Genomic DNA, 27,503 nt, shown 5'->3' with positions numbered 1-27,503 from the left:
CGCGCGCTCCCGCCTTACCCTTGCCGCGGGCCGTAAAGCGCGGAAGGTCGGGGGCCGGTGCAGCCCCGGAACTTTCCGCTCTGCGTCCGGTCCCCTCCTCATGCCCGGTCCCGCTTTCCGGCCCGCGCAGACCCTCATCAGCCGTTGTGCTGCACTTCACTTCCGCCGGGCGTCGTTGAACGCGCTGCCCGCACTTGCGGGCCCCTGAGGTAAGAGGCGCCGACGACCTGCTAGTCCCGACGGCCTTATCGTCCGGTGAGCTCCTGTGTCCTCCACGCCCCTGTCCTCTGCCTATGGCTTCCAGCTCCTGTTTCTCCTCCTGGTTTCTGAGGCGGTGCGGTGCGGTTGGGCTCCAGGATTTCAGTCAGCGGGGCTGTGCGGATTTGGAAACCCGCGCCGGCTGCCCCGGGCCTTCGCGCGGGCTCTCCCGGGGTGGCTGGGCCTCGGGGCTGGCCGCAGCTGGGACGGGCACGCACCTGCTGTCACAGCCAGCTGTGCTCCCTGCTTGTCTACAGGTGGAGTTGTTTTCCCGCCTAGAAACGTGCTGTTCGGTTGCGCTTTACCAACTCTTGTCAGAGATTAAATCAGGGCGGTGGGAATTCCAATGGGTGGCTTGAGAGGGACTGTTGTGTATGATACAGAGGTTCGAGTCCACGGTCTCCAAGCACACTTTGAGCATTTATTCAGTCTTGCAATCTTCATGTATAGGGATGGCGTGTGGTCGAGGGTCTAGTTGGAAAGATATCGTTAAGTGGTCCGCTTTAAGTGGCAGCAGGACGGCAGGGACTTGTATCATTTTTTCTTAAACTCTCTTGAGCATCCCGTGCACCCTGAACCCGTAGCATCAGACTGCAGAGGCAGATTCTGTTTCTATTAAGCTTGTCCTGGTGATTCCACTGAATTGCGTGTGGCAGAGATGCGTCTACATTCCGCCTTCGTTCTTTGTGACCCGTGCCTCATCCTGCTACCAGAGGAAGAATTCAGGAATTGTTAACGAGATGTCACTGGTTTTGTCTTTTAAAGATAGGGTCTCACAGTGTAGCCCAGGCTCACCGGAACCCGGGACATTCCTCCTGATTGAGCATTCGGTGTGGTGGGATTACAGATGGGAGTATTACTCCAGATTAGAGCTGTCAACTTGTTGGCGTTGGATCTAAGCAGAACTAGTCAGAGTTTGTTTAGACGTTACTCTGTCCAGTAGAGATACAGTTATTTTCATTAACGAAAATTAAAAATTTTAAACCTTCTTGTCTCATTTTGAACAAGTTTGACACCTTTAGTGTCCATTTTCCTGGTTTTACCTCCTTTTCCTGTGGAACCTTGCTTTGGTTTTTGCTGCCAGACCTTCTGGAGTAGACACTTATACCTTCTCTTCCTGGTGTACTTTTAAGTCTTTTTAAGTACTCTTTTTTTTATTACTATTACATTTAATTTATGAAAGTTTTGCCTTCACTTATGTCTGTACACACTGTGTGCAAACTTGATGTCCACGAAAGTCAGGAAAGGGTATTGGATTCACTGGAGCTGAACTTACAGACGGTTGTGAGCCCCCATGTGGGTGTTGGGAATTGGATGCAGACCCTCTGCAAGAGCAAGAAGTACTCTTACCCCCTGAGATGTCTCTCTAGCTCTCCTTTCCTGGTGTATTTTAACTCCTAATTCCTTCGTCTCTTCACTCTTAAAGGTTATGATGAGCATAATGTCAACAGTCTTTTTCTTGGCCTATCAGGCTGAGCACTGGACATGGTTTATTTTTTTCTTGAAATGCCTGCCTGTTTGTTTGTTTTCTCTCTTGCAGAGTGAATATAGATTTATTAAGAAAAAGTGAGAAAGGCCTCTGGAGAATGGGAGGGGTTCTCAGGGAAGAATACTCTGTTACATTTCTTTAACCTTTGCAATTCTCTTTTTCTAGCCAGAGAATGAGCTCCTGCTTCTGCCTTACAGTTGTTTAGTCTTTGCTCACCTGGATTTCTTTGAAATGCAATTTGAGCAGGTTGTGGTGGCCTATGCCTTTAGTCCCAGCACTGGGGAGGCAGAGGCAGGTGGATCTCTGTGAGGTATAAGCCACCCTGATTTACATAGCAGGTTTTGGGTCACTGGCTTCAAAGTGCCACCCTGTCTCAAACAAAACAAAACACAAACAAAAAAGAAAAGCAGTAGTATTAATCATGATAAATAGTAGGCTCTGATGCTAGATTTGCAGTTTAATCTTGGATTATATAGTAGTCACTTTATATAATTTTTATACTTTTATACTTGAGTTTCCTAAAGTATACAACACACATCATGTCTACCCTCTAGGGCTGTGCTTAGATTAGTTGAATAGTTAGGAATGTCTTGCATATTGTAACCAATATCAGAGATCATAACTCAGGACCTCATGCTTGCATAGCTGTCGCATCGTCTGAGCCTTATATATGTTCATTGAGGTAGGGTTTCATTTAGCCTGAACTTGATACATCTTCTAGGATGATCTTAAATTCTTCTGTTTTTGTCTCTTACCTTCTCATAGCTGGTATACGGTTGTCCACTGACTGGCCTTGGAGTTCTATTTAATGAAGGAACGATATTCCTTTTCTCTCTCTCCCTCCCTTTCTCTCTCTCTCTGCATTTCTCTCTTTCTATTTCTCCTCCTTCTCTGCCCCCCACCCCACAGCTTTGGAGTGTTGACGTGAATTGCCCATTTGTATTGCATTGTTTGATTTAGGCTTTCCACAACCATGTGAGATAGCTATTTCTAGCTCATATAACAGATAAGGAATCTGACACACAAAAACTTGTTCAGAGTCATACAGGTGATGAGATGTAAGGAGATTTAACACCTACATGTGCCTGTAGAGCTTGGATTCCCCCACTGCATTGCTGAATTACTCCTCCACTCAAATGACTTACAGATAATTGGAGAGGATAAAAAGTTCTGTTCTGGAAGAACACAGAAGACTCCCTTATCCAAATACACTATTATGTAGGCTGTGTTCTGAAGAGATACCTTTGCTTGGCAGACAAGTGGCAGGAACTGTGCTAGTTAGAGAAGCAGTGCACACAAGGCCCAGGCATGCAGGAGAAAGTTAAGCCTGACTTGTTTGAGGAGTTACCATTAGTAGTCTGCTCCAACTTAGTGGAGTTTGAGAGGGAAGAATAGTGAGACCAGAGATTAAACCACGTTGTACACTGTAGTAAGGAGCTTTCACTTTTTCCTGCAAGTATCGCCTGTCATGGGAAGGTTGAGAGAAGGGCCTCGAAATAAGATTTCCATTGTGGAAGACAGCTCACTTACTCCTGTGTGTGGATTTAGGTGTGTAGGAGAAAGGTGTTCACTAAAAGTCACTAAAAGTAGGAGCTGTAAGTCTCAAGGCTTCCTCATATGTTGGCAGGACATTTGGAGAGAGGTAGATTTAGGAAGTAGACTAGACAGGGAAGAGCCTGAGAAATGACTGGGTAAGAGAGATGAGAAAGGGAGGAACCCAGGTGACACTCTGGATTCTAGTGTGTGGAGCCACTGGTGACACAGTGTAGGAAAGATGGAGAGGAAGGGAGGGTGTTTACATTTGGATGTGCTTGGTTTTCCCTGTGGGGTGTAGGATTCTTGGGTTATGCCATGCATCATGGTGACATTTAAATCACCCTGGGGAAAGATGGGAAGGCTCAGGGTAGAAGATAGCCTCGAGTAAAGAGATGTGAGCCAGGAACTATAGTAATGAAACTGGAAACCTGTGTGCAAGTGGGAAGGAATAATCTGTAATTAAGTATGATGATGTGCAGGGCATTGGTGGCACACACCTTCAGTCCCAGCACTTGGGAGGCAGATCTCTGTGAATTCAAGGCCAGCCTGGTGTACAGAGTGAATTCCAGGAAAAACAAAAGTGTGATGATGTGAGAGATCTATCCTTTGAAACCAGAAAATTGAGTGTTTTGGTGAGAAAAGTGTCAGCACTGGGGCTGGAGAACTAGCTCAGCGGTTAAGAATGCTGACTGCTTTCCCAGAGGACCAGGGTTCAATTCCCAGTACCCACATGACAGCTCACAAGGTCCATCAGCCAGAAAAGTCAGGGAAGAAACACATGGCAGGAACTTGAAGGCAAGATCTGATGTGGAGGCCATGGAGGAGTGCTGCTTATTGGTTCACTTCCTATAGCTTGCTCAGCCTGCTTTTTGTTTGTTTGTTTGAGACAGAGTCTCTATATCCCTGGCTGTTCTGGAACTTACTCTATAGACCAGGCTGGCTTTGAACTCAGAGACCCACCTGCCTCTGCCTCCAAGTGGTGCTGGCTGATCAACCTGTTTTGTTTTTGTTTTTGTTTTTTTAGACAGGGTTTCTCTGTAGCTTTGGAGCCTGTCTTGGAACTCACTCTGTAGACCAGGGTGGCCTCAGACTCGTAGAGATCCGCCTGCCTCTGCCTCTGCCTCTGCCTCTGCCTCTGCCTCTGCCTCTGCCTCTGCCTCTGCCTCTGCCTCTGCCTCTGCCTCTGCCTCTGCCTCTGCCTCTGCCTCTGCCTCTGCCTCTGCCTCTGCCTCTGCCTCCTGAGTGCTGGGACTAAAGGCATGCACCGCCCCTGCCCAGCTTCAACCTGTTTTCTTAAACACCTAGGATGCCTTCCCCAAAATATAAATATATAAAAATAAATCTAAGGGGCTGGAGAGATGGCTCTAGAGGTTAAGAGCACTGGCTGCTTTTCCAGAGGTCCTCAGTTCAATTCCCAGCAACCACATGGTGGCTCACACACATCTATAATGAGATCTGGTACCCTCTTCTGGACTGCAGGCATACTTGCAGGCAGAACACTGTATACATAATAAATAAATAAATCTTAAAAAAAGAAAAAAAAAATCTAAAAGACATTTTTAAAAAAGACTGTAGTTCTGAGAGTCCTCTTTGGTGGTGACCTCTTTGGCCTTAGAGGACATGGGCCAATGGGGAGTCTAAACCCAGCAGTGGAGGTGGTGGCAGCTTTACTAGCAGTGTGCTGCTCTTGATTCCTACATATCTGCCACCCTGTGTCTCAAGCTCTGTAATGCTGGCATAGTCTGCTGTAGGTCAGCGTTTAGTTTCTTGAGACTTAGACAATTCTCTGTATTTCTGTTGAATTTTGTTAAAATCTTACCTTTTTTTTTTTTTTTTTTTTTTTAAAGTCAGTAGTAACTTATTGTATACTGGACCACACCAGATCAAATATTTAGTCTCTTGTGGTTGGGTTCTTCCTTTAGTTCCTGTTACCTAGAATTCACTTGATTTCTTATTGCTATTTTAAGCAGATATGATAGTCAGACCTGTTCTGTTGTCTTTGGTGTGTGTGTTTCCTATGTCTTTGACTCGGTGCAGACTTTACTCTTCCAAGGCTCAATTTAAATCCTACTTTGAGTATGATCCTTTTCCTGATGATCTTAGCCTTTACCCTTTTCTTTATGATATATATTATCTTGTCTTGAAAATCCAAAAGAAAAAATATACATACATAGCTTTGTAGACCAAGCTGGCCTTGAACTCACAGAGATCTGCCTGCTTCTGCTTCCTGAGTACTGGGATTAAAGGCGTGCACCACTGCCCATCTGGGCTATTAATATTATCTTATGGAAATATGTATGACTTAACTGGGCAATGGTGGCACACACCATAGTCCCAGCACTCAGGAGGCAGAGACAGGTGTAACTCCATGAATTTGAGGCCAGTTTAGCCTACAGAGTGAGTTTCAGGGCAGCCACGGCTACACAGAGAAACCCTGTCTCGAAAAACAAAACAAAAAAGAAATATGTATGACTTCTGTGTAAATATAAGCGAAAACTCCTTTCTTTCTTTCCATGGAAAGGTGTCTAATACTTTATTTTTACTGTTTTTTTGGGGGTTAGTCCAGGCCTCTTTCACATGGTTCTGGGTCCTGCCTCTTCTCTTCCTAAGGACTCCATTCTTTGTTTTTTCATTTCCCTGGCTCTTGTACTGGATTACAGGTGATGAACTCAGGTTATGAGGCTCCATTGCAAAGTGCCTTCACCCACTAAGCTTTCTCACTGGCTCTTTTTCTTTCTGTCTATGTTCCCCTGTCTGTCAGTATCTATCTTTAGACTAGATCTCCAACCAAGGTTGACCTGGAATTCTCAGTGTAGCTGAAGGATGACCTTGGATTTCTAGGGATCCTCCTGTTTCCCCTTCTCAAGTGCTAAGATTATAGACTGTGTTACTATACCCAGATTAGGCTTCTTTATGCTTTTTTATTATTATTGTTGTTGTTGTTGTTGGTGGTGGTGGTGGTGTGTGTGTGTGTGTGTGTGTGTTTATTGTCTTTTTGAAACAGGAGCTCCCTATGTAGTTCTGGAACTTTATATATAGACCAGGTTGGCCTTGAATTCTCAGAGTTCTACCTGCCTCTGCCTCTAGATTTCAATCCTCCTTTGGGACTAAAGGTATGTACTACTGTGCCTGGCTTGTTTTTTGGTTTTGTTTTTTTTTAGCAGAGTTTTTGTTTATTTTTTAGCAGACTCTAAAACATAGGTCCTCAGATATATGTCAAGTGAGTGGCTATTGTTCTTTGTTAAATTCTTTTTTCATTAGTCCTAAGAACCAAGTTGAATGGAGTGAAAAATGTCTGTTTTTTCTTTCTAGTTTGAATTCTTTGGATCTTCTCAGTTGAGTGAAAACATAATTCCCAGTTGGTGATGCTTTACCGGTTGCTGTCCATTGTCCAAAGACAAAGAACTAGCCCAGGATGGCAAACCTGGTCATCAGCAAGAAGCAGCACATCAGCTGCCGAGTCACATTCTGTCGCTCTGCCTGCCCAGGCCCAGGTGGTCATCTGTGGGGGTGGAATCATGGGTACATCCGTGGCCTATCACCTCTCCAAAATGGGGTGGCAGGATATTGTCCTTTTGGAGCAGGGCAGGTAAGGATCAAATTGGCTTGACTTGGGGTTTGGCTGCAATAACAGTACAGGGTTCCTTCATTCACTGTCTTTTCCATAATGTCAGACCTGTAGCTAATCTAAATGTTGTACACTAGTGTGAGAAGACCCAGGTGAATTCTGCACTATGGTTAGAAATGTTCTAGCACTTAGGTTTTCTGCATTTTAGAGAGGTAGCAAATGCCAACTTTGTTTTAAAAGGACATATTTTCACAGCCCAGCTCATCTTACTCTGTGCTGACAGCCTCTTCACATAGCACAGCTGAATCCTGTGTTCATGAGGTGAACAGAAGTGGTACATTCTGCCCATTTTATTTTAATAATTTACATTTAATTCAGTATAGTTTTGGATTTACTGGGCTTGAGAGACAGCCCAGCAGTTACAAGCACTAGATATTCTTCTAGAGGACCCAGGTTTGGTTTCCAGCACCCACATGGCAGGTCAGTTCCAGGGGATCTGACACCCTTTTCTGGCCTCTGTGGGCACGAGACACACATGTGGTACACAGATATATGTAAACAAAACACCCACACACATTTTAAAAAAAGACTGTTATAATATGGGGTGTATATGTGTGTGGATAGTTCTCCACCTTTATTTTTTGGAGTGGGTAAAGTTTTTTGTTTTTTTTGTTTTTTTTTTTGTTTGAGATAGGGTTTTACTATGTAGCACTGGATGTCATAGAACTCACTCTAGACCATGCTGCGTCTGCCTCCTAAGTGCTAGTATTAAAGCATGTACCGCCAATATCCATCGACCGTTTTTTTTTTTTTTTAATTGTGTGTATGTTTGTGTATGTGTGTGAATGCAAATACCAGAGAGCATCAAATAAGCTGGAGTTAATAGGTGGTTGTAAGCTGCCATGTGGGTGCTGGGAATCAAACTCAGGTCCTCTAGAAGAATAGTAAGTTCATTTAACCACTGAGCCATCTCCCCGGTCATTTATTTATTTATTTATTGTTTATATGTATGGCTATTTTGCCTATAGGTATGTCTGAATAGCATATACATGCCTAGTGCCTTCTGAGGCCAGAAGATGGCTCTGAGCCACTATATAGGTGCTGGGAATCAAACCCAGCTCCTCCGCAAGAGCAACAAGTGCTCTTAACTGCTGAGACAGAGTGTCACTGTTGTTTTGGCTGTCCTGAACTCATAGAGATCTGATTGTCTCTGCCTCTAGAATTTAGGGATGTCCAGCTGGAGATATAGGTGAGCCATCATTTGGGTGCTGGAATCAAACCTGGGTCTTTTTTTTTGGTTTTTGGAGACCAAACCAAAACTGAGTATAGTTCAGTTTTCTGTATTGCTTTGGAGCCTGTCCTGGAACTCTGTAGACCAGGCTGGCCTTGAACTCATAGAGATCCGCCACCAGCCTCTGCCTCACTAGTGCTGCGATTAAAGGCGAATGCCACCAATGAAACCTGGGTCTTTTTTTGTAAGAACAACCAGTGCTCTTAACCTGCTGAAACTTCTCTAGCCCTAGAAACTGGACTTATATTCATAGATACAAGTAAATCTTTCTAACAGTATTTTGCATTTGTACTGCAGGCTGGCTGCTGGCTCGACAAGGTTCTGTGCTGGCATCCTAAGCACTGCTAGGCATTCAAGCATTGAACAGAAGATGGCAGACTATTCAAACAAACTCTACCATCAGTTAGAGCAAGAAACAGGAATCCAAACAGGTAAGTAGGTAATCTGCTGTTAATTGGTCTTCTTGTCTCCAAACCCTTACTTGGTGGTAGTTGCTATATGGTCCTGTACTCTGTCTGATCTGATGATTAAGACTGGTATTTGAGAATTTGCCTCAAGCTAGGGTGTTCCTTTGGGCAGGTCATGTAGCTTGCCTTCCTCTTCTGGAAGAACAACTAGTGCTCTTAACGACTGAGCCATCTCTCCAGCTACCTTCTTCTTTAGAAGAAATTATAGTCAGAATCCCAGGTCATTTTCAGACTCTAACTTTTTTATTTTTTGATGGGAGTACTTGGGATTAAACCCAAGGCCTGCAGATCCTTTCATTATTGTCATGATGGAAAGTTTTTGGAGGTCATTTTGAAGATATATTTCACTCGTATAATAAATGGCAGCACTTAGCTCCTAAACAAGAGGAGAAAGAGCATATGTTCAGGTCTTAGCAGTGAAATCACAGTTCAACTCATAAACTTCACCAATTAATATTATAAAATATATAAATAACATTATCTGTGTAGTTAGGGAAAAGAAGACAGAATTGTAAGATGAATAGTATTATAATAGTACTGGGGACTGGTGAGGAGGCCAGCTAGTATGTAGGGAGAGCAAACTGTTTTAAGGACAGGAATGCTAATAAACAGTATGATTCCATTTGATGACAAAATGGGAAAAGGGACTACTAGTTGGTACAAAATTGATGAATTATCCAGAAACTGAGTATGGTTCAGTTTTCTGGGTAATGAAATGAAATGCTGTTATTTTGTTTGCTTTTCCTTTCCTAGTCCTTGCCCTGTGGGAATATCACCAAACTCCCTGTGGGGTAACTGAACATGACTACCAAGGACTTTGAAACAAACTTAGTAAAAGGAGTTCTGCTATGTTGTCCTTTTTTGTTTTAATTGAATTTTTCTTTTTTAATTTTTTGTTTTCTTTTGTGTTTTGAGACAGGGCTTCTCTGTATAGCCCTGGCTATCTTGGAACTAGCTCCATAGACCAAGCTGGCCTCAAACTCAGAGATCCACTTGCCTCTGCCTCCTGAGTGCTGGGATTAGAGGTGTATGCCACCACTACCTGGTACCTGGTTTTAAGATTTAGTTATGTATATGTGTGTGTCTGCGTCTGTATGTGTGTATGTACATGTGTTTATGTACCCTCAGAGGCCAGAAAAGAGTGTCAGATTTCCCTGTCTACAGGCTTTAATTGGGAAGACACCTGCTTTGTGCGGGACAAGTGAGAGAGAGACTCTAGTTTGGTTGGACTGAATCTGATGGCACCATAAGGTGCTTGAGTCAAATATTATCTAGAGTTTGAGTCAGATGTAGGTCTATAGAGTGGGCCCAGGGTGGAGCACTGACTCCCAGTCCACTAACTGAATTACTAGTGTGTTGCTGAGCTTTGTATTCAGCTGGTTAGATTTAAGGAGGATTAGGAGCATAGGCTTCATTTTTATAAGTTAAGCTAGCCTAGGGTTAGTTCTAGATCATAGTATAGAGTCCCCTACTGGCAGCAAAGAGATGAGGAATAGTGAAGAGTTGGGCCAGGGAGTACAGGGTATTGCCTTTAACCTGCTCGTTTCCTTGTAGTGTATCAGCGATATAGAGAAAGGAAGCTTGGGAGTGTCAGTGGTGGAGATTCTCTATTAAAGAATGCATGTGGGCTGGTGAGATGGCTCAGTGGGTAAAATGCTCACTGTCAAGCCTGAGAGCCTGAGTTCAAAACATGGGACCCACATGGTGGAAAGAGAGAAATGACTTCCACAGTTGTTTTCTAACTGACACCCAAAAGTTCTGTGGCATACATAAGCTCCCTGTTAAAAAAATAAATAAAAATGTAATAATTTGTAGAAAGGCAGTATACATATGTAAACTACCATTTTACTGTTTTTTTATTTTTACTTTTTTTATTATTTGCATTTATAATGTGCCTGTGAGTATACAGAGGTCAGAGGAAACTTCCAATTTGTTGAGGCAGGTGTCTTCTTGGTGCCATTCTGCATACTCCGGGTTAGCTAGCTCACCGGCTTCTGGGCAGTTCTCCTGTCTTCACCTCCCATCTTGCCATAGGCATGCAGGACTTGCAGATGCTAGCCATTGAGTCCAACTTTTTGTGGGTTCCAGGAATTTAACTCGGGTTTCCAGGCTAGCATGGCAGGCACTTTTTACAACCACTGAAGCATCTTGCCAGCCCTTGGTCGGTTTTTGTTAGTAAAGTTGAAGACCTGTATAATTTAAATTTAGTGAGAAGAATATGGCCTTGAGGGGCTGGAGAGATGGTTCAGTGGTTGAGAGCGCTGACTGTTCTTCCAGAGGTCCTGAGTTCAATTCCCAGCAACCATATGGTGCCTAACAACCTTCTGTAATGAGATCTGGTGCCCTCCTCTGACCTACAGGGATACATGCAGACAGAACACTGCATACATAATAAACAAACAAATCTTGAAAAGGAAAAAGAATATGACCTTGAACTACTGATCTCTTGCCTCCTATGTGCCAGGATTAGAGATATGTGTCATTCACAACCATAGTCTTTCCATTATTATGTGACAGAATTTTGTCAAGTAAATGAAACCAATATGACTGAAAGCTAGTAGCTTTTTGGGATGAGGATATAGGTCAGTGGTAGAGTCTTTGCTTGGCATATGGGAAGCCCTGAGTTTGATACCTAGCAATGAAGAAAATAGAAATTAAAACTAATAGTTTTTACTCAGAGATGTACAATAGCTGAGTAATGTGCTTGCTTCCAAGTCTGATGACCTGAGTCTAGTTCCTGGGTCCTACATGGTAGGAGAAGATCAACTCAGAGCTCCATGTGTAGACTATGGCATGTGTGCATCTACACTAAATACATACACATGTTTGAGATTTATTTATTTATTTTTGGATTTTTGAGACAGCTGTCCTTGGCTATCCTGGAACTTGTTCTTTAGACCAGGCTGGCCTTAAACTCATGAAAATGTGCCTGCCTCTGCCTCCTAAGTGCTGGAATTAAAGCCATGTACCACCACTACCCAGACTTATTTTCATTTTTAAAAATTACATATATTTATGTATCTCTGTTTAGCTATTTGCACATGAGTGCAGGTGCCCACAGGGGGCAGAGCAGTTGGATCCCCTGGAGTTATAGGAGGTTGTGAGTCATCAGATATGGCTGCTAAGAATTGAACTCAGATCCTTTGGAAGAGAAGTATGTGTTCTTAACTGTAGCCATTTCTCCAGCCCTAAATAAATATATTTAAAGCCTCTGTCTGCTGATTTTTTTCATAATAGAAATACAGAAAAATAAAACTACTGAGACTGGTAGGTGTGAAGCAGGATACAGCTGTTGCAATCAGGAATGGTAGTGACATTTCTAAGTCTTACTTTCTATTATTTTGGCTTTAAAAATCATACATAGTTGTGAGTAGTGGCACACACCTTTAATCCCAGTATTCAGGAGGCAGAGACAGGTGGAACAGGTGGATCTCAGTGAGTTTAAGGCCAGCTGCTTTACATAGTGAGTTCCAACATAATGAGACTCTGTCTTGAAAACAGACTTTCGTTTTATGTGTATGTCCTCGTTACTGTTCTATTGCTGTGAGGATACACTATGACCGAGGTAATTTTGTTTAATTGGGGGCTTGCTTACAGTTCAAAGGGTTAGAGTCCATGATCAGCATGGGAGGAAGCATAGGGGAAGGCAGGCATGGTACTGGAACAGTAGCTGAGAGCTTACATCTGATCTGCAAGATGGAGGCAGAGAGTCTAAGACTGGTGTGGATTCTTTTTAAAACCTCATAGCCCAACCCAGTAACACACCTCCTCCAACCAGGCCACACTTCTCAAACTTCCTAATCAGTCTATCAGCTGGGAACCAAACATTCAACTATGTGAGCCTGTGGGGACCATTCTCATTGAAACCACCACATTGTATGAATATATATGTACTATGTATGTACATGTATGTGCCTGGTACCTGTGGAGGCCAAAAGAGAGTTTTGGATCTCTTAGAACTGAAGCAAGGGTGGTTGCAAGGGAACATGTGGCTTCTTAGAACTGACCATGGGTCTTCTGCAAGAATATCAAGGGCTCTTAACTGCTGAGCTATCTTTTCAGCTCCATTTAAAAAAAAAAAAAATCATTTTAACATTTGTGTACTCAGATACAAAATCTTGAAGGATAGGAAGAGACAAACAGTATTTCAGGTCAGTAACTGTCACACTAAAGTAAGGTAAAAACAAAACAAAAGAAATAAACAAACAGGACTCTGCACATAACTCACATCATTTAGAGTGCTTGCTTCTCATTCATGAAGCCCTGGATTTGATTCTCAGCACTGCATAAACCAGGTATGATGGTACAAACTTGTAAATTCAGTACTTAAGAGGTAAAGGTAGGAGGATCAGGGATTCAGGGACAGGCTGAAATACTTGAAATCTTTCTAAAATGACACACACACACACACACACACACACAGAGAGAGAGAGAGAGAGAGAGAGAGAGAGAGAGAGAGAGAGAATAGGCTGATATGCTGGTGAAATGGCTTAGTAGGTAAAACTTGCCATGAAAGATGAACAACCTGTTCAGCCCCCTGAACCCATACTGGAAGGAGAGAACAAACCAAAAGAAGGTTGTCCTCTAACCTCCACACGCATGCAGTGGCACCTGTATATCTACTCATATACATCATGTACACACATTAATAGTTAATTTTTTGTTTTTTCAAGACGGGGTTTCTCTGTAGCTTTGGAGCCTGTCCTGGAACTCACTCTGTAATCTAGGCTAGCCTCGAGCTCACAGAGATCCGCCTGCCTCTGCCTCCCTAGTTTGGGACTAAAGGTGCATGCCACCAATGCCCAGCCTGGTTTTGATTTTTTGAGACTGGATCTCACTATGTAGCTTGACTAGAACGAACTTGCTGTGTAGACCATGCTGGCCTCAGACTTACAGAGATCCATCCACCTGCCTCTCCTTCCAGGTGCTAGGATTGAAGGCGTGTGCTATCAGATTCAGCTATAAAATTTTTACTTGTTTTTGTTTTTTGGTTTTATTTTTTGAGACAGGGTTTCTCTGTGTAGCTTTGGAGCTTGTCCTGGAACTGGCTCTATAGATCAAGCTGGTCTCAAACTCAGAAAGAGGCCTTCCTTTGCCTCTTGAATTCTGGAATTAAGAGGTGTATGCCACCAATGCCAAGCAAAAAAATTTTAGGAGGAAAAAAGGGGGGGCGGGGCGGAGAGAAGACTCAGCAGTTAAGAGCACTGGCTGCTCTTCCAGAGGTCCTCAGTTCAATTCTCAGCAACTATCTGTAATGAGATCTGGCGCCCTCTTCTGGCCTGCAGGCGGAACACTGTGTACATAATAAATAAGTAAATCTTTTTTTTTAAAAAAATGTACTTTGAAGTCATAGCAAAAAAAAAAAAAAAAAAAAAAAAAAAAAAGAGAGAGAGAGAAAGAAGAAAGAAAAAAAGAAAAGGAAAAAATGAATATGGAAGGAGGTGAACTATAGAGATAGGATTGGGTCTTGGTTTCAGAAGACCTTCTCACCCAAGAGGAATCACAACTTATTAAATAACTTAATTCCACAAAACTTAGAGCTGTAGACAGCCTAGCAGGCCAGGACATAGAGAAGAGGAATGAGTTACCTAGAACATTACTGCCTCTGCAGGACATGAGAGTCTTGCAGTCAATCACCCACTTGCTCAAGACTGAATGTCCTAAGAAGGTTCACTTGGCTGTTTTTAGGTTACAACTTATTTGGCTCTACTGGGGAAAGAGTGGGGATCCAACTGTTTGGTGACCAGTGTTAGAAATGGCTTTTACCAAAGCATGTACCCTCACCAAGACTAAAAAGGTGAAATATCTAAAAGGAATAAAGCGTTCTTGTCCTAATAAGAGTTTTAGCCATAGCTTTCATTATTATCATGAATGTTTTCTTTAATTGTTTATTTTTATTTTATATGCATTAGTACCCCACCTGCATGTTTGTCTGTGTGAGGGTGTCAGGTCTTGGAGTCAGAGACAGTTGTGAGCTTCCATGTGGGTGAACCTGGGTCCTCTGGAAGAGCAATCAGTCCTCCCAACCATTGAGCCATCTCTTCAGCCCATGAATGCTTTTGTATGTTAAAATTCCACTTGACCCTCACAAAACTGAGCTGAAGAGTAATTATACCTCTGGTATGTTTTTGAATTTTGCAAGAAGCCTGAAGGGAGCAGATTTATTTACTCAAGGATAGTGAGTGGAAGCCCTAGGAATCACAATAGGCCTAACATGTAAATCTAGTGGATCCAGTCCTCTGGACTGCTCATTTAATTGACTTTTCTTACAGGTTACTTAAGGACAGGCTCAATCTCTCTGGCCCAAACTCAGGACCGGTTGATCTCTCTGAAGCGTATCAACTCAAGGCTGAAGTATGTAGGAGACTAGACAACCCTCCTGACTTTACCCACTTGACCTCTGCCAGAAAGTCCATTATTGTCTTCGTCCTTGTGTTCTGTGGCAGTGTTGTAGGTATCCCTTCTGAGATCATCTCCCCGAAGAAAGTGGCTGAACTTCACCCTCTCCTCAATGTGCATGATCTGGTGGGGGCCATGCATGTTCCTGAGGATGCAGTAGTGTCCTCTGCTGATGTGGCTCTTGCCCTGGCAAGTGCTGCCTCCCAGAATGGTGAGTGGGTTTTTGTGGTTTTGTTTGTTTGTTTGTTTGTTTTTATTTGTTATTTTTTGCATGGGTTTGGGAAGAAGAAATTATTTAAGAGAGTGTGTCATGGCAAGGTAACAACAGCAGCTCAGGTATGGAGATCAGGTATCTTTGGTTTTGACCACTGCATTATTTTTCAGTTGCTCTGTTGAATATTTTCCTCAGAGTCAAATTTTTGTTGTTGTTCTGTTCTAAGGGACTGCTTGTGCTGATTAATACAAACCAGACTTAGGAGAGTCCCTGCCCCTGGACTTGAGACATGCCAAGGCTAGAGTTTAACTTATAGCTTAAATGTGGTCTAGAGTAAAAAAAAGACTTACTAATTTCCACAGTGTTACATAGACTTTATGATTCATTATAGCTGGGGATTGAACCCAGGGCTTTGGGCATGCTAGGCCGGTGCTTACTACTAAACTGTATTCCTTGCCTTAGATTTTTTTTTTAAACTAGGGTTTCACTATTAGCTCAGGCTGGCCTGGTGCTGGAATTACAGGTGTAGTCTCCATACTGTGCTGAGGTTTTTTTTTGTTGTTGGTTTGGTTTTTTGTTTTTTGTTTTTTGTTTTTTTTTTTTTTTTGGAGACAGGTTTTCTCTGTGTAGCTTTGGAGCCCTCAGACTCACAGAGATCTGCCTGCCTCTGCCTCTCCGGTGCTGGGATTAAAGGAGTGTGCCACCATTTCCAGGCTGACTTTTTTTAATATTAAAGCACAGACTCAGTGTCCCTTTGGAGTAAAGAATTTGTTTCAGAGACTTTAATTCTGTAACATCAAATAATTGCCTTCTTTTTTTTTTCCTCCAAGGCAGGGTTTCTCTGTGTATCCCTGGCTGTCCTGGAACTCACTCTGTAGACCAGGCTGGCCTTGAACTAAGGGATCCACCTGCCTCTGTCGCTGTGTACTGGGATTAAAGGTATGTGCCACCATTGTCCACTAATAACTTGCCTTCTTTTCTTTATTTTGGGACAGGTGTTCAGATTTATGACAGGACAAGTGTTCTTCATGTATTGATCAAAAAAGGTCAAGTTACTGGAGTGGAGACAGATAAAGGACAAATTGAATGCCAGTATTTTGTCAACTGTGCTGGTCAGGTAGGTTGGTCACAGTACTAGGTTTCTTACTTCATTTAACTTGGACTGTTTGGTGTCGAGATACACTGCTGATGTGGACCAGGTAATCCAGAATTGTATTCTAAACTAGAAACCTGTATGTAGATCTCAGATACAGATAGCTTTCCACATTGGGTAAAATAGTGCCATCCTAGTCAGAAGACCACCAAATAGACATCAACATAAATCCATGGTGTTAGACTAAATTTATGTGATGTTACATTTCATTTTACAAACTCAAGTATAATATCAGAACCATGGATCCAATTTCTAGAATGTAAGTTACTTCTACTTCTGAGGCAGATTGCTTTCTACATTAAAGCCTAAAGGAGATGTAGGAAATACTTTCTGCTATATAAAGTTTATTTAATAATTGGCATTTGGAGTTTCTAGTTGATACCAGGCATTTTATTTATAGGGCCTCTTTTGATTGGGAAATCCATCTTCTTTTCGTTGAAAAGATGATTTTATGCTTTAAAAAGTATAGTGTTGCTCCCTGTTCAAATACTTGAACCAGATAAAACAGGCTGAACTTGACTTCCCATACCTGACGCTGTAACAGGAGCACTCAGGAGCCACTTGAAATTAATTCAAGAGGCTTAACTTGCTCATCTGTGTTTCTGTTCCTCTCCCCACCCACAAATTGTCCATTGTAGTGGGCATACGAGCTGGGTCTGTCCAACGAGGAGCCGGTCAGTATCCCGCTACATGCCTGTGAGCACTTCTACCTTCTGACTCGTCCCTGGGAAACCCCTCTGCAGAGCAACACACCAAGTGAGGACTTGTACCTTTTTTTTTTTTTTTTTTTTTTTATTTTTTTTTTATAATCTCCTTGCTGGTATCCTGTCCTTTGAAAGGAGGAGTTTTCATTAAGGACACACTATGCCTAGAGGAATTTTTTTCTTTTCTGGAGCATGTTACAGGGAGGTGGTTCCAATTCTAAGTTTTCTATGATTGTTTCTTAGGAAAAGATGGCCAAAACAAACATTCCCTTAAGGGCTTTTTTGTTGTTTGTTTGTTTTTTCATTGTTATTGTTTTACAAGCTAATTTTAAGCTCCTATAGAGGTCATTGAGAATTAGGAATATAACTTTTGAATTTTTAACTTGAATGTAGAAGTGCATAGGTAGAGCCGGGCATTGGTGGTGCATGCCTTTTATCCCAGCACTCAGGAGGCAGAGGCAGGTGGATGGATCTCTGAGTTGAGGTCAGCCTGGTCTACAGCCAGGGATACACAGAGAAACCCTGTGTCTAAAAACAAACAAACAAATAAATAGATAAATTCGTGCATAGGTAGGCCATGTACTTAGTTTAATTGTTACAAACCAACAAAGGGAGAAAGGGTGGGGTTTATTTTTTTGTTGTTGTTTTTTGTTTTCTGAGACAGGGTTTCTCTATGTATCTCTGGCTGTTCTGGAGCTCACTGTGTTGACCAACTGGTCTCAAACTGTGAGATTCCCCTGCCTCTTGAGTACTGGGATTAAATGTGTATGCCAGCACCGCCCATCTTTATTGTATTTTTTTTTTTAAACAGGGTCTCATTGCATAGTCCTGGCTCAGTTTTGTGGGCATGGAGGCAGAGGCAGGCATGCCTAGCTTAGAAGGCTTTTGGTACTACTTCAGAGAATGAACTCTGCATGTCCCTTCCTGTTAGACTTCGGCTAGGCACAGTGCTGGTACTATAGTTTGGTTGTGAGGTGTTGGCAAAGCTTTTAGGTTTCCAGTAATGTTTGGGATAATCAGAGAAGCCATCTGTAGTCCTGTGTGGGAAGATCCTCCCTCATGACCTCCACTGGTTATTTTTTTTAATTATTTATTTATTTTTATCTTATGAGCATTGATCGGTGTTTTGCCTGAATGTATGCCTGTATGAGGGTGTCAGATCCTTTGGAATTGGAGTTACAGGCAGTTGTGAGCTGCCATGTGGGTGCTGGGAATTAAACCCAGGTCCTCTGGAAGAACAGCCAATGTTCTTAACTACTGAGCCATCTCTCCAGCCCCCTCCAATGGTATTTTAAAACTAATGGATAACTGAATTTATTGGATGCTGTACTGTTGGTAAAGTCTCTCCTGAGGGTTTTCTTTTTTTCTCCATCCAGGAGTCTGGCTGGTTTCTAACCCCTTGTTTCTCTCTTCACCCTCCTTCCTTGTCATTTCTTCTTCAGCTGTTGTGGATGCTGATGGAAGAGTTTACATTAGGAACTGGCAGGGGGGCATCTTGTCTGGAGGATTTGAGAAGAACCCAAAACCTATTTTCACTGAGGGCAAGAACCAGTTGGAAATTCAGAACCTAAGGGAAGATTGGGATCACTTTGGTATGTGAAGTAGACTATGACAACAATGCCTTCTACTTTTCTAAGATGTTATATTTTTCCAGGTATTTTCATGGTAATCTTTAAGACAACTCCAAGAAGCACAGTAGTGATCATGAAGAATAGTCTTGAGTTTGCATTATCTAAGGCTATGGTTACTGGTTAGATTCAGGGGTCTATGGTCTTGTTTAATAAACTTGACTCATCATTTATTTATTTGAATCACTGCTGCTACTTTAGACTAGTTGGTTAGATTTACATGAAATTGAAGAGCTTTCTACAGAGCTGAACTGTTAGCCAGGCATGGTGATGTATACCTGCTTGTAATCCCAGCATGTAGGAGGCTGAGGCAGGAGGATTGTGAAAGTAGATTTTTTTTTTTTTTTTGGCTAATGTGGTCTTTATTAAGTCTCTTAATAACTTTAATTGTCTTTATTGAATAATTATTGTAGTTACATGGTTATAAATGGAAAGGGTATGAAAGGATAACCATCTCTCATCCTTGATGGACTTAAAAAAAAAAAAAAAAAAAAAGCTGCTGCTTATGGGAAACTTTAAACCCTTGTGCCCATCAGCCATTACTTCCATTTCCATCTGCTATTGCTGTCCCATGGGACAGTGGCCAGAGATAGTACAGTGCAAGGTGCAAACCTGCTTTTTACATCTGTCTCAATATAGGAATGCTGTCTTTCATGGAAACATTAGGTGGTTTCCATCCTGCCTGGAACCTCATGTATTTCTTTGTGTTCTGTAGCTCCTTATCTTTGAAGAGTATGCTTTTTCTTACTTTGAATGCCAGGCATTTTGTAGATGTGTTCAGTAATTCCACCAATTTTTCTTCTTTCTGATAACTGACCAAATGACTCTTAGAAAAATCTTCCCTAAAGGATTTTTTGGAAGGAGTAGTAAAAAGTGTAAGAACTTGAAAAAATTTAATTCCCTAAAGGTGAGGACTCTGTTTGGGTTTGTTTTGATTGCTCAGAGCCCCTGTTGAGTTCCCTCCTGCGTAGGATGCCAGAATTGGAGACTCTGGAGATTTTGAAGTTGGTGAATTGCCCTGAGACCTTCACACCAGACATGAAGTGCATCATGGGCGAGTCTCCTGTAGTACAGGGCTACTTTGTCCTGGCAGGGATGAACTCTGCTGGCCTGTCGTTGGGTGGAGGAGCTGGAAAGTAAGTCTTTGTCCATAGAGTCACCTGTGGATACCTCAGCTTGCTAGGTTCTTCCTTTCAGATTACTTGTTGTCAATATGTTTTGTGACCAGATAATAATATTAATAGTAATAAATATTCTAGGGTTATTATCTTCAAAGTTATTACTTTGGGAGGCTTTTCTCCCTACTTTGGGAACTTGGTCCTTTAGTTAGTCACAGAACCTGTGGATTTTTTTTTTTTAACTTTTCAATTGTAACAAATGTTAGTGTTTTGATTGTGAAAGGTCAGAAGTAGTTGGGTGTGGTAAGTGAAATAGGCTATCAAGCTAGGCAATTAGAATTTTAGTTTAAAAACAGGTACTTATAAAACTTAGCTGTGGATGGATACCACATGTCTTTAATCTAAGCAGAGGAGGCAGAGGCCAGCTTAGTCCATGAAGAGAGTTCCACGACAGCTTGGGCTACATGGTGAGACCTCTGTTTAAAAAATAAAAAATAAGCCAGTCACTGAAGGATACAAATACTGTACAATTCCACTTATATGAAGTACTTAGAGTAGTCATAGAAACAAAGAAAAATAGTATTTGCTGGGGGAAGAGAAGGTGGGGACTTACTGTTAAATAGGTCTGGTGTTCCAACTTTGCAAGATGAAATGAGTTCTAGAAATGGATTGTGGTAGTGGTTATACATTAGTGTAGAGGTATTTAATTCCACTGAACCACACACTTAAAATAGTTGATTGGTTGTCCTTGCTGTATGCCTACAATCCCAGCCCTTCGGAGGTAAAGGCAGGAGGATCAGAAGTTCAAGGTCATTCTCAGCAGTGTAGGAGACCTTATTCTCAGGTTTTTAAAAAAGTTGATCATCTGAATATGGTGACACATACTTGTAATCTTAGCTTTTAGGAGACTGAGAGAGGAGGATTGCAGTGATTCTAGCCTGGACTAAACAGTGATTTCCATTCACCCTGGTTAAAGAGTGATTAACCAGGGCCAGGCATCGTGGTACTTCTTTGATCCCAGCACTTAGAAGACAGAGACATGCTGAACTCTGAGTTCTAGACCAGCCTGGTCTACAGAGCTAGTTCTAGGACAGCCAGGGTTGTTACATGGAGAAACCCTGTCTCACAAAACAGAAACAAAACAAACAAAAAGAGTGAGAAACTGTTTAAAAAACCCAACTATTGCTGGGTATTGGTGGTGCACACCTTAGTCCCAGCACTGATGCTGAGGCAGATGGATTTCTGTGAGTTTGAGGCCAGCCTGGTCTACAGAGCTAGTTCCAGGACAGACTCTAAAGGAATTAAGAGAAACCCTGTTTTTTTAAAAAAAAAGTTTATTTTTAACTATGTATGCATAAATATGTGTACATGAGTGCCAGAGGTATTAAATCTTACTGGGACTGAAGTGTGGGCTCTTAATGTACTGAGCCATCTCTCTAGCTCTCCTAACTCTCAATGTTTTTGTTATTTGTAGGCTAAAAGAAATTTTTTACCTAATTGTCACAAAACAGCAATTTAAAAAATCCAGATAACCTATTCTGTCTAAAACTGTGCTCTTCAAGGATCAACTGTATTTCATAATTTAAGTATTTTTCTGGGACTATGGGGAGCTAGTGAGATGGTTAAGTGGGTAAAGGAGCGTTTTGCACAAGCCTGGCAACCCAAGTTTAATTTTTAGCAATCTATGTAAAGGTAGAGGGAGAGAACTGTTACCCTCTGACCTTCACAAGTGCCAGCTTCCATCATAAACACACACACATTAACAATAAAAACAAAAATTAAATCATGAGGCCTGACAGTGGCACATGCCTCTTAATCCCAGAACTTGGGAGGCAGAGGCAGGCAGATCCCTGTAAGTTTGAGGCCAGCCTGGTCTACAAAGTGAGTTCCAGGACAGCTAAAGCTATGGAGAAACCCTGTCTTGAAAAACAAAAACAAAAACAAAAACAAAAAAAAAAAAAAAGAAAAAGAAAAAGAAAAATCATGACATCAGTATGCCAAATGGCTCTGAATACAGAAGTTACCAGAAACATTTTAAGCAAAGATGCTTATAAACATAATTGTTTATAAACAAAACAACCATAAATTTCCTAATAGATATTGTAAACATGCACTAGGGATTCTATTATTAGAGTTAAGATCTTCATAGAGAGTCTAGAGAGATAGCTCAGTAGTTAAGAGCACACCTGCTCTTCCAAAGGACCCAGGTTCAATTCCAGTACTTACATGGTAGCTCACAACCATCTGTAACTCCAGTCCCTGCAGATCCAGTGCTCTCTCCTGGCCTCTGCAAGCACCAGTTTTTGTGTGTTTGTTTTGTACACAAATTTATATGCAGGCAAAACACCCATACACATTAAAAAAACAAAACAAAAAAAACCCCAAAAAATAAAAAACCCCAAAACCCTCAAAAGATGGACGTGATCACATAAACAAACAAACAAAAAACAAAACAAACCCCAAACCCTCAAAAGATGGATGTGGTGTCACTTGCCTGTAATTCCAGCACATATGAAGCAGAGGTGGCAGATTTCTGTGGGTCTGAAGTTAGCCTGGTCTACACAGTGAATTCCAGGACAGGGCTATGTATTGAGACCCTGACTTCATAGTAGTTCTGTGAGAACAATACTTGAATCCATGTTTGTTCATTTAGAAATTGTAAGGAAATTGCCCAGAATTGCTGAATTGCTCAACTTCTGACAACACATATTCTTGATTCCACTGCTTCTTTTTGTTTTTTAAATTTATTTTATGTGCATTGGTGTTTTGTCTGCATGTATGTCTATGTGAGGGTTTTGGATCCTCTGGACTGGAGTTAGAGACAGTTGTGAGCTGCCATGTGGGTACTGGTAATTGAATCTAGGTCCTCTGGAAAAGCAACCATTGCTTTTAACCACTGAGCCATCTTACAGCTCAAACACATTGGTTCTTGATTTGTATGTTATTTGAATTGTTCTCTGTATTATCTGAGGCCCAACAGCTTTTTGTCTCCATTTAAACAGGTTCCTTGCTGAATGGATGGTATATGGTTATCCCACTGAAAATGTCTGGGAATTGGATTTACAACGCTTTGGAGTCCTCCAGAGCAGCCGCACCTTTCTGCGCCACCGGGTCATGGAAGTCATGCGTAAGTGTGCCTTTATTCTAATTGCATCTCACTCAGTGGCTCTATTTTATCTATTCAAGGATTCCCTTTACCTCTCTAATAACTACTTTGAATTGGGTTTCTCATGTGGTTATTTTAGGTCTGAGGATAGGGACTTGTGCCCCATCTGACACTTAAGAACATTTTCACTACACTGGACAATGCTTACAGGACTTGCATCTAGTATGTAACAGCATCCTGTGTGTTGCTAGCAAAGAATCCTTTTCAGTTGGCCTTGAGTACTGCCTTAACTTCCCACCTAGGTTTGGTAGTTTTTGTTATTTTGAGAAGGAGTCTCATAGAATCCAGGCTTTCTTTAACTTGCTATATTGGTGAGGCTGGCCTTGAACTCCAATTTTCCTGCCTCTATCTCCTAAGTACTAGGAGTATAGATGTTGTGTGCCACCATTCCCTGGCTTTTTATTTGTTTTTTTCTTTTTGTGGTACTGAGGTTTAAGGGCCTCTTGCATGTTAGTAGGCCTGCCTTTCTTCCTTCATCCCTCCCTCCCTCCCTGTCTCCCTACCTCCTTTCCATTCTGATAATTTATTAATATGTATTTCTGTGTCTGGTGTGTAGGGGTACATGTGTCATGGAGCAGGTGTGGGGGGCAGAGGACAACTTTGTAGAGTTGGGTTTGCCTTCCACCTTTACATTGGTTCTAGGGATTGGACTCAGTCCCTCTGGAAGACTAGTTAGTGCTCTTTTGCTGAGCCATCTCTCCAGCTCCAAAAATAAAATCTGTTTTTAAAATTTTATCTTATTATTATTTATTTATCTATTGTTTATTTTATTATCTATTTATGTCTGTGTAGCTTTGGAGCCTGTCCTGAAACTGTAGACTAGGCTGTCCTTGAACTCACAGAGATTTGCTTTCCTCTGCCTCCCCAGTGCTGGGATTAAAAGGTGTGTGCCACCAATGCCTGGCTTCAAAAATAAAATGTGAGTTTGTGAGTTTGAAGCCAGCCAGATCTACAGATCAAGTTCCAGGACAGCCAAGGCTAAATAGAGAAACCCTTTCTTAAGAAACAGAATGAAACAAACAAACAAACAAACAAAAAAAATCACCTGTGTTCCCTTTGGATATAGCCTTCATCTGTGCTTTGGAGTTTAGCAAGGTTTAGCCCCATGACCTTTCTCCCATTGTTTCTACCTATTAATTTGGAACTAAAAATGTTAACAGATATAAATTGCTTACCAGTGTTTTAGAGCATGTTTATAGGCTGGTGTTTATAGGCCAGTGTTTACAATTGTTCTTTCTTCTGAACTAGACGTGTTCCACTGGGTGGTATTGACAGTTGAGTCCAGGGACTCGTAAAGGACAGTTGTAAGCCATCATGTGTGTGCTGGAAAATGAACCCAGGTCCTCTAGAAGGGCAACCAGTGCTGAAAATTGCTAAGAAGTCATTCCAGCCTCTATCCCACCTCTTTTTTTTTTTTTTTTTTTTTTTTTTTTTAATGGGGACTGAACCAGAGAGCCTCATGCATACTAGGCATATATATATCTGCCTCAGTCCTTTGCTTAGTTTTTGAGTTTTTACTTTGAGACAGGGTTTTGCTAAGTTGCTGCCCTAGTTACTTTTCTGTTTCTATGAAGAGACTTATAAAAGAAAGCATTTAACTGGGAGCTTGTGTACAGTTTTAGAGGGTGAGTCCATGACCATTATGGTGGGGAGCATGGCAGCAGGCAGGATTGTTACTAGAGCAGTAACTGAGAGCTTATTTTATCTGCAAGTTGGAGACAGAGGGACACAGGCATGGTGTGGGCTTGAAACTTCAAAAAGCCCCTTCTCCTACATACCTTCTCCTACAAGGCTACACCTCCCAATCCTTCCCAAAACAGTTCCACCAGCTTGGGGACCTAATGTTCAAATATATGAGCCTCTGGGAGCCATTCTAATTCAGACCACCACAAATTTCCCAGGCTTGGCTTGGCTGGAACCTAGCCCAGGTCATCCTTGATTTTGAAGTACTTCTGCTTTAACCACACAGGTCTCTGGGATTGTAGGCTTGTGCTGCCAGGTCCAGCTGACAGACTATGCTTATTCTGTTCTAGCTCTGATATATGATCTGAAGGTTCCTCGATGGGACTTCCAGACTGGGAGACAGTTACGTACATCTCCTCTTTATGACCGGCTGGATGCTCAAGGAGCCAGATGGATGGAGAAACATGGATTTGAGAGGCCAAAGTACTTTGTTCCCCCCAATAAAGGTAAAAAGTATCTGTCTGCCTATTTTATTTATTTATTTATTTATTTATTTATTTATTTATTTATTTATTTATTTATTTATTTATTTATTTATTTGGTTTTTTGAGATAGGATTTCTCTGTATTGCTTTAGAGACTGTCCTGGAACTCACTGTATATATAGACCAGGCTGGCCTCAAACTCACAGAGATCTACCTGCCTCCGTCTCCTGAGTGCTGGAATTAAAGGCGTGCACCACCAACACCCGGCCTGTCTGCCTCTTCTTTTTTGGATAGAACCTCACATTTTAGCCTGGAACATTGTATTTTGGGTTGGCTTTGAATCAGTCCTCTTACTGGGGTTATAGGCATAAGCCACCACCCTGGGCTGTGTGTTTGGGTATGGGTAGGTGTGTGGGGGTGTATTTGTATGTGTACTCTTGTATAGATCAGGTGTTGGTGTCGAGTGCACCTGGAGTTCACTGATTGCCTGAACTGGCTGGCCAGCAAGCCCAAGGATCCTCCTATCTTTCGCATCACTGCTGGGATTATAGGCATACACTACTACTACTAGCTTTGTGTGTGTGTGTGTGTGTGTGTGTGTGCGTGCGTGTGCGCACGTTCTTGGGACTCAAATTCAAGTTCTCATGCTTGCATAGGTACTTTAACTACCAAGCAAATTCCTTCCACCCCCTTCTTAAAACTGTAATTATTAAGTACATATAACTAGAATGTATTCCTGGAAGAATTAAAAAATAAAATCTTGTAGGCCATAACAAAATATATAGGGGAATCTTTAGTATCAAACTCTTTTTTCCCACCTTTTTTTTTTTTTCCTTTTCATAGACCTTCTTGCATTGGAACAGAGCAAGACTTTCTACAAGCCAGATTGGTTTGATATTGTGGAGTCTGAAGTCAAGTGCTGTAAGGAAGCTGTGTGTGTCATTGACATGTCTTCTTTCACAAAGTTTGAGATAACTGTAAGTATTTGGAAACCAAAACAGCAGGGTGAGAAATACTTTTGAATGCTTGTCTATTTTTCATGATATTTTTAAATTAGATGTGTATGGTTATTTTGTATGAATATATGTCTGTGTACTGTGTACATGTAATGCCTGAGAAAAGCCAGAAAAGGGCACTGGAGCCCCCTGGGATTGGAGTTACAGATAGCTGTGTGCTATTAAGTGGGTGCTAGGAATTGACCCAGTTCCTTTGGAAGAACAGCCTCTTAACCTCTAAACCACCTCTCCAGCCTCTAAATACATTTTTTTTTTTTTTTTTTTTTTTTTTTTTTGTGGGGGGGCCAGGCAGGGTTTGTTTCTCTGTGTCGCCCTGGCTGTCCTGAACTTGCTCTGTAGACCAGGCTGGCCTCCCACTCACAGGTCTGCCTGCCTCTGCCTCCTGAGTGCTGGGATTAAAGGTGAGAGCCACCAGGCCAACAAAGATTTTTTATGTATATGAGTGTTTCGTCTGCATGTGTCTACATATGAGAAGAGGCCATTGAATCCTGTCTGACTCTACTTATAGATGGTTGTGAGCTGCCCTCTAGGTGCTGGGATTTGAACTCAAGACCTGGAAGAGCAGTTAGTTCTTTAATCTACTGTACAATCTTTCCAGCTCAAATTCCTATATTTCATCTGCTACTTTAAAACTGGTTCTGAAGGAACTAGATCATTTTAGAGGATCATCTTTATAATCAGGTTATTCTGAAGTTTTAGCTCCTATAACATAGTTTTTAATGGCCCATTTATCTTAAGTACTGATGGTTAACTTTCCTCATGGCTTCTTACAGGAAAGTAATCTGAAAATACTGTCATGTGGGTGTTGTGTCATTCAATTTTGTCAGCAAGGTGTAGTGTTGGATGGTTATGCTGTTAGGTGATCCCGTGTTTACTGTCCCTGTCTTATCCCTTTCCTTACAGTCCACTGGGGATCAGGCATTAGAAAGTCTACAGTACCTTTTCTCCAATGACCTGGATGTGCCTGTAGGCCACATTGTGCATACTGGCATGCTCAACGAATGTGGGGGGTATGAAAATGACTGCAGCATTGCACGCCTGAACAAACGCAGGTATGTTGAGTTTCCATCCCTTTCTGCTCCTTCCATTAAACTGATACCTTAAAGGGCTCTGGAAGCAGAGCACTGAGTAGTTTTCTGGGAGCCCATAGTCCTAGGGACTCAGAAATTAATTCATAAATTCCTGTCTTAATTGCTGTAAATAAATCAGCAAAAGCAAACAAAAAGAAGAAACTCAAGTTGGGTGTGGTGACTCATGAGTATAATGTCAGGGGTTTGAGATAGGTTTACTGCAAGTTCAAGGACAACTTGGGCTATATGAGGAATTGTA

The 27,503-nt window shown here is 41.8% G+C and overlaps 1 protein-coding gene across 2 annotated transcripts in view; it reads left to right on the top strand.

The window, feature by feature from the left end:
• The window catches only part of Pdpr (pyruvate dehydrogenase phosphatase regulatory subunit), a 42,484-nt gene continuing 14,981 nt past the window's right edge, over positions 1-27,503 (top strand). Inside the window, exons 1-13 of one of the 2 annotated variants that reach the window (XM_051201755.1) lie at positions 3-209; positions 6,596-6,872; positions 8,440-8,573; positions 14,882-14,963; positions 15,056-15,219; positions 16,218-16,339; positions 17,014-17,131; positions 18,522-18,671; positions 19,651-19,843; positions 22,828-22,952; positions 25,025-25,180; positions 26,002-26,135; positions 27,078-27,226. In XM_051201755.1, coding sequence (XP_051057712.1) covers positions 6,649-6,872; positions 8,440-8,573; positions 14,882-14,963; positions 15,056-15,219; positions 16,218-16,339; positions 17,014-17,131; positions 18,522-18,671; positions 19,651-19,843; positions 22,828-22,952; positions 25,025-25,180; positions 26,002-26,135; positions 27,078-27,226 — 1,751 coding nt within the window. In that variant the 5' untranslated portion in view covers positions 3-209; positions 6,596-6,648. Of the gene's footprint in view, positions 210-6,595; positions 6,873-8,439; positions 8,574-14,881; positions 14,964-15,055; positions 15,220-16,217; positions 16,340-17,013; positions 17,132-18,521; positions 18,672-19,650; positions 19,844-22,827; positions 22,953-25,024; positions 25,181-26,001; positions 26,136-27,077; positions 27,227-27,503 lie in introns of both variants that reach the window. The other variant, XM_051201756.1, reaches the window with a different exon arrangement.

Source organism: Phodopus roborovskii, unplaced genomic scaffold (assembly GCF_943737965.1).
Source record: "Phodopus roborovskii unplaced genomic scaffold, PHOROB, whole genome shotgun sequence".
NCBI lineage: Eukaryota > Metazoa > Chordata > Mammalia > Rodentia > Cricetidae > Phodopus > Phodopus roborovskii.
Note: the sequence above shows the minus strand (reverse complement) of the source record. Positions and strands in the feature narration are given on the sequence as shown.